At 46.7% G+C, this 14,084-nt stretch overlaps 1 protein-coding gene across 2 annotated transcripts in view; it reads left to right on the plus strand.

Moving 5' to 3' along the window:
* Positions 1-14,084, plus strand: part of Gramd2b (GRAM domain containing 2B) — an 89,926-nt gene that overhangs the window by 64,858 nt on the left and 10,984 nt on the right. For both annotated transcript variants that reach the window (XM_038329755.2, XM_038329756.2), the window contains exons 2-8: positions 27-146; positions 3,926-4,037; positions 6,444-6,510; positions 8,355-8,458; positions 10,043-10,138; positions 13,308-13,379; positions 13,474-13,554. In XM_038329755.2, the coding sequence (XP_038185683.1) occupies positions 27-146; positions 3,926-4,037; positions 6,444-6,510; positions 8,355-8,458; positions 10,043-10,138; positions 13,308-13,379; positions 13,474-13,554 (652 nt within the window). The remainder of the gene's footprint in view (positions 1-26; positions 147-3,925; positions 4,038-6,443; positions 6,511-8,354; positions 8,459-10,042; positions 10,139-13,307; positions 13,380-13,473; positions 13,555-14,084) is intronic.

Below are 14,084 nucleotides of genomic sequence, written 5' to 3' on the forward strand. Positions count from 1 at the left end.
GTGAAGCGGTTTTCTTTCTTCTCCAGCTCGGAGGCCGAGAATGGTGTGGAGGACAGAAGGAAGAGCAGCAAGTCGCCAACAGCCCAGTCCCCTACCTCATCAGTGGAGGCCGAGTCCCCAGACCAGAAGAGAAGCCTCGGCCTGTGGTGAGTCCTCGGTGGATCCTTTGTTCTCGGACTGGTAGGGAGCGCTGTGGTTCTAGTTTTATGTTTGCCGTTAAGAGTGTGGCTCGACCTTGGCAAATCCTGCCCTAAGAAAGCATGGCCGTGGTCTTTGCCCTGTCTTCTCCCGTTTTCCTAGCAGGATCTTTTCCTCCTGCTCCCTAGCCTCTCCAGAAAGGCTGCCTCTTTCTGGAAACGTTAATTTGCTGACCGAGGAAACCAGCGGGTCTGCTCTCAGTGCCGAATGCACCCAGTGTCTGCTTGGCCCCCACATAGGCACACCCAGCCCTCACGTTCCTGGAAGCCACAGGAAAGAGCAGAGGAGAAAACATCCCAGGGTTCTGCAAAGCTGCTCGGGTTCTGAGTCTGGGGCTGTGAAGGAGACCTGGTTTGTCCGTGAGGTCAAAGGAGTGATGGAGTGCTTTTACAGAGAGCTGTGGGCTCCATCACTCCCAGAGGCAGAAACTGCCGAGGGCAAGCTTAGAGAGGTGTGTGGCCAGAGGGGTGGTAAATGTGAGAAGTTCTGTTGCTGTTGTTGTTTTCTTTTTTTATTGTTTGTTTGTTTGTTTTTTGGTACTGGGGAGCAAACCCGAGATTGAACACATTGCAATTGTTCTACCACTGAGCTACATTCCCCAGTTCTAAATATAGACTTTAGAACTCGCCACTAAGGGAGACGGCTCTCCTTCCCGTTATTGTAACTGTTAGAACCTTCCGCCTCTGCCAGGAGAAGTTACCCAAGCCCTACATTTCCCCTTCATCCCCAGCTCCCCACCTGTATCTCCTTTCTAAATCAATGCCTGCATCGTAACTTCTCGCCCAGATTTCCCTTTTTGGGTACCACCGCCAACTGTTTCTGTCTTCCCTGCACACCCTGTTTGCAGTATCTCGTCTTTCACCCTTTTTCTATAGCCGTTTCCTGGCAGAGCATCCTGCCCCACTCACCAAATAACTGTCCCCGACAAGAGTGCCGTGCATGTACCCTCACCGTTCTCTCACTGTGACTGACTGGGGAGTCACCTTGCAAATGCTTGGCTTCATTCTGACTTCCCCCAGGCTCCAAATGAGAACTTTTCATGCGTCGGTAGGAGATGTGGGAAACCACGGGGGCACGCAGTGGTGCAGAGGGCCCCGGCACTGACGCTCTGGGCGCCATGTCTGGAAATGCTTGGCCATTCGTGGGCCTTTACCTTGCACGGGGCTTTGGTCTTGCTTGTGGGCAGCTATAGGAAGTGAGAATAGCGTGACCGAGAAGGTGCAAAGAAGTCAGTATTATGCAAAGAAGCTTCCCGTCTGCTCCACACACCAGCCTCTGTGCCACTGTGTCTTTCAAGCCCTCAAAGAGAGGGCTGCCCATCTTACTGCATTTGCCTCCGATGCATAGTCCTTCAGAACACCTGCCTGCTGCCTTCTGATCCCAGTAACATGGATCGAACCAGCAGAAGTGATGTGTTCCATCCTTCTTTTATTTGCTTGGGGGTTTTATTTGTTGTTGTCATTTTGCCTTTTTGATGTTTGTTTGTTTGCTTTGAAACAGAGTCTCACGCTATAGACCAGGCTGGCCTCGAACTCACAGAGCTCCGTTTGCCTCTGCCTCCCGAGTGCTGGGGTTAAAAAGGTGTGCGCCGCCAATACCGAGCGCTGTTTTATTGTTATTGTTTGTATATGAGGTGCTGTGTAGGTAAGGCATCCCCCTAACTCGCTATATTTCCCAGGGTGGCCTTAAATTCACGATCTTCCTGCTTCATCTTCCAACTACTAGGTTGTAGTGGGGGCACTGTCGTACCTATCTAAATGATCTAAATGTCTTTTTGACTTTTTTGAGATAGTCCTAGCTACCCTGGAACTCACTTTGTCGACCAGCCTAGCCTTGAACCCACAGAGATCCACCTGCCTCTGCCTCCCGAGTGCTGAGATTAAAGGCCTGCGCCATCCCAGCCCAGCGTCGTTATTATTTTTGACTTTTGTAAGACTACTTTATCTTTTCAGGTCGAGTATAGGCAAACTCATAGTTTAAAAAAAAAAATCACAATAATCGCAGGATTCCCAGGGAACACATTAGCTAGTCCAGAGATGGTTAAGTCCATCTACTGTGAGTTCCTGAGATTTAGGTATCATAAACCGCTGGAGGAAGCATGAACTTCGTACAGCCTGTGTTCTCATAGCAGAGAAAACCAGTGCCTACTGTCCACCCAGCTTCTATACGTCTGTCCCTCTGTGGCATTTGAACTCATTTAGATTCCTACTAAATGTACTTTGAACCAAATCGGTAGTTTCAGTTTAAGAAACTGTAAAATGATGGGCATTCTGTATACTATTTCCAGCCACTAGCAATAAAGCAACTACATAATGATAAAAACGCATTTGCGCGTCAGTTCTAGAACTCATACACGCTTTCCACTTCGAAACGACTGCTCTCAGCTGCAGGGTCGGAGATAATGTACAGACTCACACATCTGCTTAAAGTGGGGAGCCCGGCTAAAAGTCACCTGCCACAAGAATTCCAGAGTTCTGGCCTCTGCCTTTAACAGACAGGGGAAGATTTGGGCTTTAAGGTGGTGTCTGGCTGTCTGGCTGTGTGGTATGCCTCGTGGGCCCATGGTAGGGAGGGTTATATGAGCCCATGTGTACACACTGAGAGACCAGAGGAGGAATTCATGTATCCTGTCGCTCTTTCTCTCCCTCATATCCCTTTAAACGGGGTCTCTCACTGAGCATGGAGCCCATCATTTTCAGCTAGGCTGGTGACATCAAACCCAGCAACGGCCCCCATCTAGCCTACCCAGTGCTGAGGTTACAGACGCACACAGACATGCCTGGCTTTTTACATGGGTGCTGGGGGTCCAAGATCGGGTCCTCATGGCTGAGTAGCGCTCACTCTTTACCCACTAAGCCCTCTTCCCAAACCCCACTCTTGTTTTTGGAACATTCTCTATAGCCCACGGTGGCCTCACCTGCATTGCTTCCTGTCAGCCAAGCTGCAGAAACGGGGAGATCTTTGGAAGAAGTGAGGACTGTGGGCTAATGGGCCAGACAATGCCACCTTTGATGACCTGGAGAGGCACTTCAGCACAGGGGCTCCTCTGTGGAGCACCACCCTCTGTGGGTGGAGCACTTCCTTATACAGCATTGCCCTCTGGGTCTTCTCAACATGCGCTCACTCCCTACAGGTGCTGTGAGCAGGACCAGAAAGCAGATGTGAAATGAACCTGTCAGACCCCTAATCAAGGCCTCAGGCCTTAGCCCTCCATGTGCTAGGATGGCAGACACGCACTACCATGCCCAGCGTGCACTACCTTTAACAAAAGGAAGAAAAAACAATGTTTGATACGTGTACCCACAAGCTCTCTAAGAGTAAAGACTATCTTGTATGCCTAAGGCCTTCAGCACAATGCTCCACTTAGTTAGTTCTTATTAAATACTAATGGATTATGAGATAAAAAAATATTCTTTGATTGAGCATCAACTGTAATTTTATTGGGTAATGGGCCTCGAGGACTCCTCTTCCTATTGATTTAAACGCTTTTGAACTGATGGAATTACTTTCACATCTCAGACTCCCTTTCTGCAGTTCACAGCAGCAGCCTGCTGAGGTCATCCCGGCACGTGATGCGCAAATGCCCTCAGTGTTGCGAGTTCTGATCTGTATCGAAAATTAACAAACCAATGCCAGTCTTTCTCATGACGTGGTACCACAGTGAGGATTTATAGTGCGTTCACATAAACAGTTCCTTGTGTAATCTGCGCGGGTTTTATTTCCCCAGGTCAAAATCCAGTTTTGATGGTTCCTCTTTGACGGGCGATAAGAATGAGTGTAAAGCCGAGAGCAAGAGTGACCCTAAGACTGAAAGAAAGAAGTCTTCGTCTTCCAGCCAGGTAATGAGGGACTGCAGTGTGTTGGCTCTGAGGGCGCCATAGCCCTCGGAGCCAATGAAGAGTAAGAATGGATAAATGCAGTGCCCCACTAACCAAGGCCAGAGTAGGCACGGGATTTAGAAAATGTGAAGGAGAGATGGACGCTGTTCGTCCGTCTGCCTGATTCCACAGCTGACCCATCAACACACACACACGGAGAGGAGTATGCAAGACTGTGGGACCGTCAGGAGCCTGACCTGCAGATGCTGGTATCTCACGGATAATGTGAGATAATGTGGTAATCTCACAGAACACAGTGATGCTGCCACACCCTTATGATAATACAGTCTCATCGGGAACCCACCACACAGAGAAGCAAGACCTATGAACACACGGGTCGCAACTCTGCTAAATTCACCCAGAGAGGTGACAAAGTCCACCTTTACTGGGGCCAGCTTAGGGGAGTTTGAGTTTTATTTGAGGTTTGGATTCTGGGAGTTGAACCCAAATCCTGTGTACCAAGAACAAACTCCGCTACTGAGCGAGACCCCTGACCCCAGTTTCCCGCATCTCCCCTAATTGCATGCATACGTACCTTCTAAGAACTAAACAAAATCGTTGACACAGACATGAAACTTAAGTATTTTTAATCTCCACAGCTACCCTACGAAGGTGTGTCATTTTTAAAGGTCTGTTTTTGCCATCCCCCACAGGGGCAGTCATCAGTCAGATTATGTGCTTATTTGCTATGTTGATTATTTTTCTCTTCCTTTCTTTCTCCTCCACTCCTCACCCAACAATACTCTGCTGCCTGGGCTGCCCTTGAGCTCATGACAATCCTCTTGTTTTAGTCTCCCAGCTATTATAATAGAATATCTCCAACCTTTATTTTTTTTCTTTTTGAGACATGTCTGCCCAGTATAGCCCAGGTTGACCTTAAAGGACTGTCCTCCTCCTGCCTTAGATTCCCTAATAACCCACATTGCGGGTGCATGTCAACATGTACAACTATTCTGGGATATTTGAAATTAGGTGTGCAGTCAGTGCTGTCTGTAACCATTAAAAAGAAAAACTGTGAAGCCCCTACTGTATAGGACATATAGCTTTCGATACAGGCTCCTAGGATGGAGAACCTGAATAGGGACCCTCATAGGAGGAAATTCCAGAACTCTGATGCAAAATGAACGCGTGGGAGGCAGAATGCATTAGTACACATTACATAAGATGTTCGTCTGTTAAACAGCTGACATGCCGGGGCCATCTGCCTTCTTAATGACCTGATCTAGGGTGTTCTTTATGCCAGTAGATGGTCTGGTTTTGCAGAGCAATGATGGTTCAGATAGCATCAAGGACCTGCTTGTCAGAGTTCTTACCACAGTGTTCTCAGCCTATGGGGGTTGAAGGACCATTTCATGGGGGTCACATGTCAGCTATCCTGCACATCAGATATTTACATTATGATTCATAACAGGATCAAAATTACAGTTATAAAGTAGCAATGAAATAATTTTATGGTAGGTGTGACCATATGAGGAACTATATCAAAGATGGGCACATTAGGAAGGTTAAGAAACACTATCTTATCACATATTTTCTTGGAAGCGTTCTAGAAGCAGAGCAACCTGTCACTAAAGGACCTGAATATGTCTCTCAGTCACTGTGTGGCCGTGTTCCTCAGTAGCCCTGATTCACGATGTCCTAAGCCTGGAATGGGGGTGTCACCTACTTGGGTCGGGGCACAGATGATGCTTGCGGTAACCATTTCGCTAGCTATAAATTTCTGGCCGTGTGTTACCACCACAGTTGAGGAGACAGGTACAATTTGCAAGGAAGCCATTTGCAGTGCTTCAGACTCTTGGGCCTCGAACTGCCCTGGAGCATTAGGTCCTGCTCGTCTGCCCGTGGCCTCATGTGCTTTCACGACCACATAGTACTGGTGGCCCCATCTTGTCCCTCGTCGGGGGCTCTCCCAGTGTATTGCTTCATGTCACTGTCCTTCTCAGGCAGGAAATTCTTTTGATGTCAGTCACAGAAAAAAAAAAAAAAACTGAGGCCCATGGTGAGGGCATGACCACACACCAAGGCAGAAGTAGAGGCAAAGACTTCAAGCTCAGGGTGATTTGAGCGCAAAGCTTCTAAGTCATGAACTTTCCCCAAGGTACTTAGGTGTGTATGTCTCTAGCACCTTCCCTGGTAAAGTCCTTCGACTGTCGTCTCCTGTCTTATCAGGAGTACCTTTGCCCTGCTCTGATGCTAAGCTGGCCACCCGGCAAGGCGTTAATCATTAGAACGTGAACTTGTGTGATCCCCTGTGTCTCACTGATGGATTGAACTGGAAAATCAATCAGTTAAACTAAGGCTATGATGTGTGATGGCTGAGAAGAACTGTAGCGGCGGTGCTGATGCCTGTGTTTTGTCCTCCTGCAGTACAAGGCCAACATGCACTTTCACAAGTTATTCCTTGACGTCCCAACTGAGGAGCCGCTGAGGCAAAGTAAGTCCCGCCTGTTGCTGGCTTAAGTTACAGGTTTAACATCTGTCTAAGGGAGCCGGAGACATGGCTCAACAGTTCCAGAGGACTTGGGTTCAGTTCCTAGCCCTCAACACGGCAGCTCACAACTGTCTGTAACTCCAGTCCCAGGCCAGCAGTGCCCTCTTCTGCCCTCCAAGGGCACTAGGCATGAACATGGTACACAGATATCCGTGCAGACAATTCACACATACACTTAAGATAGAAATATTTTGAAAAGTGTTTTTTGAGTTGTCGAAACAGTTTAGGAAGAAGGAAAGCGCATTCCAGGGACGCAGTCACCAAGAGACAAGTTTCTAGAAGGTATAGACCATGTCCTGACGGAAGTGTCCGGCTGCACTCACCTTTCACTAGCAGCCTGGAACATGAGACAAAAGGAACTGCCTGCTCTCGTGATACAGACGCATCCAGGAAGGTTCCACAGTGATGTCCTTGCCATTTCTATGTATGCTGAAATGTCTGTGACTGAGGCATCCTGAGATTTGAGATAATCAGCCTGGGGCAGGAACGGCTGCCGCAGAAGTCTAACAGGAAGCATCGTCCCTGGTCTACCGAAGCATTCATGCCTGGGAGGGGGGCTGGGGTGCCGAGCAGAGTGAGCACACCCAAGCAGCTTCTGGGCATACCTGGTTAGCATGTGGCTCATCACAGGACCCACGACTTAACTCCAGCCTCTCTTGGCGTATACTTGTTGAGTCAAGACTAGGTTCCTGCCATGAGCTGCTGGCAGAAGGTGTGGTCATGTGCTCTTTCCCCAGTAAGACCATTTATTTCATCGGTGAGTCATTAGGATCTTGGCAAGAGAGGACCAGGAATGCTTATCTTAGCATGCAGGTGACACACTGTTGCAGATAGAAGAGGCTTCTCAAACATCATTCTTGGCTTCTAGAGGGAGACTTAACCTCCTCCCATTTCTGCTCTTAAGATGTCTCGAACACTTCGAATTGAAAAACACATTCTAGTCACCGTGACCTTATTATGCTAAAGATGACTCAAGAGCTAGGCACTCCTGAGTCCCACCCTGAACTCAAGACTACAGCAGGTTCTCAAGTTTGAGGTCAACCAGGTCTAAATGCTGAACTCCAGGCTAGCCTGGACCACACAGAAACACCTTATCTTAAAAGAAAGAAAGAAAAAAAATGATGGGGAAAGCTCTGTAAAAAGAAGGGATAGTGCAGCCAAATGTGTCTTTACATATTTTAAGTGCAGAAACGTATAGCAAGAAATTAAAAAATGAGAAGCAATCTATTACCTGCAGTGGGTAAAGAACATAGGAGTTATTCCCAAGGCAGTGTCCTCCTCAAAGAAAGGAAGCCAAAAGGTTTTAATCTGGGAAACTATATAAGCAGGAAATCATGTTGAGGGTGAGCATACTTCTGAGCATGCTCGTTTTAAGGTCACAGTTCAAGAAGGGAAGATGACAGACACACTTTTGGGCATGCTTCAACCCAAATTCACAGGGCACATACTTGAAAGTTAAAGTGGCAGACCTGAAGGTTTGGGGGATGCTCAGTCGGGGTCACAAAGATGGTGGACAGGAGCATCTCTGCTCATGCCGAGCTCCCTCCAGAAAGTTTTTTGGTGAAAAACAAACAAAATGACAGTAGCCAAACAAGGCAGGCAGGCCATTCTGAAGTTGCATTAAATGGATGTGTTGGCCCTGAAGAAGCTAGCGGTGGAACTTTGGAGTGTGAGTGACTATTTTGTCACCAAAATACAGGCAAACTGTTGTTTGAGTTAGACCTCTTAGAAGCAACAGTAGTTTGGTGATATTCTAAATGGTGCTGTTCCACCCGTCCGTCCCTTAGGCTTTACCTGTGCTCTCCAGAAAGAAATCCTGTACCAAGGCAAGCTCTTCGTGTCGGAGAACTGGATTTGTTTCCATTCCAAAGTCTTCGGAAAAGACACTAAGGTCGGTGCGTCTAGAAGACAAGGTTAACACGGTGGTCGCTACATGTTGCAAATAGAAATTACTTTAAATTTAGCTTTATTTTGACATCTCCATCGTGAGTCTGACTTTATACCGGTTTCCTTTTTTGTGCTTTCCAATTCGACAGCTCTAAATGACCCCGGATGATCCTTCCTTCCGCGAGTGCTTCTTCCACCCTTTGCCCTGAATCCCTATTACATTACCCACGCAGCATCATCAGAGACATTAAAGTTGTTTCTGTGCATTTCTGGGGAAAGCATTCATTCAAAACCAAAACACGTAGCTGGGTGTGGTGGCTCAGCCCTGTAATTCTAGCAGGAGGGCTTCCAGGAGTTTGACAGCAGTTTGGGCTATAATAAGTAAGTTCCAGGGAAGCCTAACCTACTGTATATGACCCTGCCTCAAACAGTTACCCCACTCTAGGGGCAGGGGGGAAATCTTTTAAAACTTAACCATTTTTGCTATAATCATAGCAGTTACTAGAACAACAGGTTTGTAAATTGGTGTCTTAACTCTTGCCAGGCACAAGGGACCTGGAACTCGCATGTACAAGCCTTTGTCTATGGAAGTCAGAGCCCCATGACCTCAAATATGCTCTGGTGTGGCTGCCTTGAATTCTCTGTTAAACACAAATTTGAGCTGAGATACAGGCCAGACACTCAGAGCTTGAGAACACCTCCATGATGAGGAAGTGGCAGTTTCCTGAGACACAGCTTTCTAAAACTGTCCTACAAACAAGAAAAAGGCCTTCCGTGTCTGTGAACTCTGGCTTCGTAACACAGTTCCAGGCAGCCAGAGGTCAGAGGTCACCTTCCTGCTTTGCATGACCTCAGCGAGTTTTCACCTACTGTGCCTCGAGATTATGAATAAGCCATTTCATACCCATGAAGTCACCAGTGATGAACTCTCTTTGAAATGAATATACTAAAGCTAAACATCCTCCCTATAACCACTGGTAATCCTGTAAGGACCACTCGACAAATATAACGGGTGTTCTCTATTATGCCGATGTTAGTTCTGGAGGGCAGCATGCTTCATGTTGCTTTTTATATATGCTTATTGTACGTTATTCTTAGGCATATTTTGAGCACCTTATCTTATTGAATCCAGAAAAAAACTTTCAGAGTATTAAGAAAGGCTGTCGGTACTTGTAAATCGGGAGGGAGAAGCTTTGCATAGATGGCGTGTCAGGCTGAGCAGGTCATGTAAACAGTACGGGACTAAATTCAGGTTCAAGACTTCTTTCCAGCATGTTTTCCCCACCCACGTGTGTTCCACCCCAAAACCGAATCCAGAGCAGATCCCATAAGCGCTAGGCCTCTGAGCAGCCTTGAGCTCGGCTGCCTGAACATCAGGGTAGATGCTGTGTTCTGTTACCGTGTCTAGAGCTTCCCAGCCGTGCCCTGTGGCTTTAGAAACCCCAGTCTGAACAGCTCAGTGATGTCCCCACCGCTCCCAGCTTCACTCTTCCTCCTGAAGCCCGCTGCTGGTGTCTTTAGCCAGGTGTAGATCTGAAACGCTCTGTGTCAGGTCTGAGCTGGCATTGACTGGATGGTTCTGTTTCAGATCTCTATCCCAGTTTTCTCGGTCACCCTGATAAAGAAAACCAAAACTGCCCTTCTGGTGCCAAACGCCTTGATCATCGCGACAGTGACAGACAGGGTGAGTACAGCATCGCAGGACCACCTTTTGTCTGTTGTTGTTTTCTTCTCCTTCGCTGCTACTCTTGTCCTTGTGTGGCACTGTTATAATTAGTGCGTTTCAATAGCAAATTTACAGGAACATCAGAGCAGACAAACGCTAAACATGCATCGTGCCTAGGACAACTCTGAAAAGTATGTTGGATGCATGGAACCTACTGTGTGCTAACAGTGTTTCCTCACCGTCCAGTTGACACCAATAAAAGATTTATTCTTTAAAAACAGACGCAGGAGCCTGGCAAGATGGCTTCGTGGGTAAGAGTGCTAACTGTGCAAGCCTAACAGCTGGCATTCAGTCCCCAGAATCCCAAAATAACACAGTGCTTTGACCTCTACATCTGTACACTGTAGTGTGCATATGTCCACGCATGTATCATACACACATATGCATGCTTGTAATAATAATAATAGATTAAAACTAAGTTTAAAAGGGAAAAGGAAATAAAAGCTTGGACTTGGTATGGTGGTCCATGCCTTTCATCCCGGCACTCTGCGAGTTCAAAGTTAGCCTGGTCTAAATCACGAGTCCCAGGACAGCCAGGGCTACAGAGAGAGGCCTTGTGTTAAAAACAAAAACAAACAAACAAGAGAGAAAGAGAGAGAGAGAGAGAGAGAGAGAGAGAGAGAGAGGAGAGAGAGAGAGAGAGAGAGAGAGAGAGAGAGAGAGAGAGAGAGAAACCTGGGCTAGTGTGGCAGCTCAGCAAGTAAAGGGACTGGCAAAGCCTGACAGTCTAAGTTTGGCCCCCAGTCTCACAGGTGACAGGAACATGCACACATGAACTCGAGCACACATGTGCACACTAAATGAATTAATTTGAGAGTTTTTTCTAATCCAAAGGTGAGCCAGGCGTGCCACCAAGCCTAAAGATCTGAGTTCCACGCCCAGGACCCAGGTGATAGGAGAGAACCGAGTCCAGCACGTTATCCTCTGAACATGCACCACAACATGCTCATATATACACATTACATGCTCACACATAACCTGCTCACACACACATGCTCATATGCACACACACATACACACACACACAGCCTCTCTTCTATACCAAGGTGCTGGACTAACTCCTGAACTAGACTGCCCTGAACACACACAGCCAGAAACATTTCCATTTAGACATTTGCTTCACCTATTCTTTCTGTGAAAGCGTAAAGGCTACTTTGAACTTCCGTACTAGATAACTGAGTATGAATGAGAAAAGAAAAAAATAACAGCTATTCTGGCCAAGTGTGCACATCTCTAATCTCTGTACTTAGGAGCTAACTCAGGAGAATCATAAGTTTGAGGCCAGACTGGATTATGTAGTAAGATAGACAGTTGTTAGAAATAGATGATAGATAGACAGATGGATGGATGGATGGATGGATGGATAATAGATAGATAGATAGATAGATAGATAGATAGGAAGGAAGGATTCTGATAAGCTAGAAAACAAATTAACATGCCCTTTTTTCAATACAAATAGCTACCAAGCACTTACTCTTTGCCAGGTGTAGCGCACCACGCCCGTCTGCGCTACGGTACAGTTTGTGAACCGGGCAAGGGGCTGGAGATTGAAACACATAAACACACAGAGACACGGGTCATCCTTGAAACAGGAATGCCTCCTTTATTGTGTACCAAAGCCGCTGATAGCCACGTCCCAGCCAAACGCACCAGAAACCACTCTCCTGCCATCAGGAACTCCTGAGGGTCTCGTGCTCAGAGCAGCTGCAAGCATTACAAGTTGTTTGCCAGAAATTCAGGATCTGGAGGGGGGTGGGGGATTTCACAGCTCCCAACAGCCAGGTGTACATTAAGGGCTTTCTCTGTTTTCTGATTTATTTGTACGCACCCCATACGGAAAGCGTGCTTGAGCGGTTCCCCATTGTTAACTCTAATAGTATCAGAGCTAGCTCTGTACCTAGATCTGTCCAGTGCTGGAGCCCACAATGCCCTCACTCTGGAATGCAGTGATACTGACTTGGAGATTGCATCATTCTCTCGGTAGCCAATGAGAGGGGTCGGTCAGTCTGAAAAGACTCCATGACACACCCATGAGAAAATCGCAGCTTTTCAAATCTTGTAGATGTACCATTTACACAGACGTGAAATCTTTCCATATGTCGTTTGCTTCCAAAATATTTGGCTAGCTTTGATTTTTATTTTTTCCTCCATAACTCACCAGCATTGGGTCAGGGGGTGGATCTCCATATGAGTTCAAGGAAGAACCTGGAATTCACGTGAACAAGAGCAACCCTGGTAGAGCCGCTGGGACGTTTTCTCCAGAAATCTAGGTCAGAGCAGAGAAAGCAGGCCTCCTCCAGGATGCACAAAATACCTTCAGAAACAAAATGCTCTAGCGGGGAGGGGGCTTTGGAGGACCCAGCCTGTATCACCAGCCTTGCCTCAGTGCTCTGCCCTCCCATCTCTGTTTTTAGGGGGCACCCATGTCATCCTTTGGGAGCCTTCATTTTGCTCCATTTTTTTAAATTATGCTTAAATTGAGTTTGGGGGTTTTATACTGTAATAACTGGGATATAAGGAGCTGGAGGTGTGGCTCCATTGGGAGAGCCACATGAATGAAATTCTAGCAGCATGAATGAAGGCCTGGGTCCAATCCCCAGCATCACGTAGACTGGAATGGTGGCAGCTATCTGTGATCTCTGCGCTTGGCAGGGGTGGAGGCAGAACCATCAAGAGTTCAAGATCATCTTTAGCTGATAGCGAGTTTAATACCAACCTGGGTCACATGAGACCCTGCCTCAAAAGGAAAGAAAAAAAAAAGACACATGGGGGAATGTACTTGTTTTAGTAAAAAAAAGAAAATAAAAATTGCATGTTCAGGTAAAAAAAAAAAACCGAGGTTATACAGTTAAAGTGAAGGTCTTTATCGTTTGAAAATATAAAAGCTAAGGGCCAAAAAGATGACTCAGCTGATAAGGCATGTCTGTACCATGCCTTTAAGACCACATGGTGAAAAGAGTTGTCTTCTGGTTTCCACAGGGACACCGTGGCACACATGTGTGCATGCATGCACACACACACACACACACACACTAAATGTAATTTTAAAATTTATATAAGAAAACACAAAACCTACATGACGAGTATGTTTTGAACTCTAAACTCTTGATTGCACTTCATTTTCCAGTTCATATTTGTTTCCCTGCTCTCCAGAGACTCAACATACAAACTGCTCAAATCTGTGTGTGGACATTTGGAGGTACGTGTGACGTCAGAACTCTATGCCGTCTTTCTTTGGTATTTCTTAACATCTATAGTTGATCTGGGTTTTCATTTTGTTCCTATGCTTTCAGAACACCAGTGTCGGTAACAGCCCCAACCCATCTTCTATTGGAAACAGTTTCGAGACAGTTCGCCCTTCGTCTCTGCCTCTGGTAAGCTGCCCCGAGAGTGATCTAAATGCATGAGCCAAGGATGGAGCCACAGCTACCCTGTGTTCACACCATAGTCAGGGCAGGAAGAACTCGTGACCAGTGTAGTTGGGGACAGCTGCAGGGCACAGCTTGTCTCCCCAGAAGCAGACAACCAGAGGAGGCCACTAACATTTTTTCTAGTAATCTATGGGTTGTTCTGTACAGAGAAGAAATGTGGTCATGAGACTAGAGGTGCATAAGATCTTGTTTCGTTTGCTTATCAGCTTTGTTGTGTGTGGTGTCTCCCATTTGCATGCGATACCAATCAATAATAGAATTTTGTTTTTCTAACAATATCATATAAACCATTGACCCCACACTGATTACTGATAAATGTTTGCCTTGAATCAAGCAATACAAACCCATAGTTTCAGCTAGGTAGTGGTGGCACACTCCTTTAATCCCGCCACTCAGGAAGCAGAGGCAGATGGATCTCCGAGTATGAGGCCAGCTTGGTCTACAGAGTAAGTTCTGGCCAGGGCTATACAGAG

The sequence above is a fragment of the Arvicola amphibius genome, chromosome 5, assembly GCF_903992535.2.
Source record: "Arvicola amphibius chromosome 5, mArvAmp1.2, whole genome shotgun sequence".
Classification (NCBI taxonomy): Eukaryota; Metazoa; Chordata; class Mammalia; order Rodentia; family Cricetidae; genus Arvicola; species Arvicola amphibius.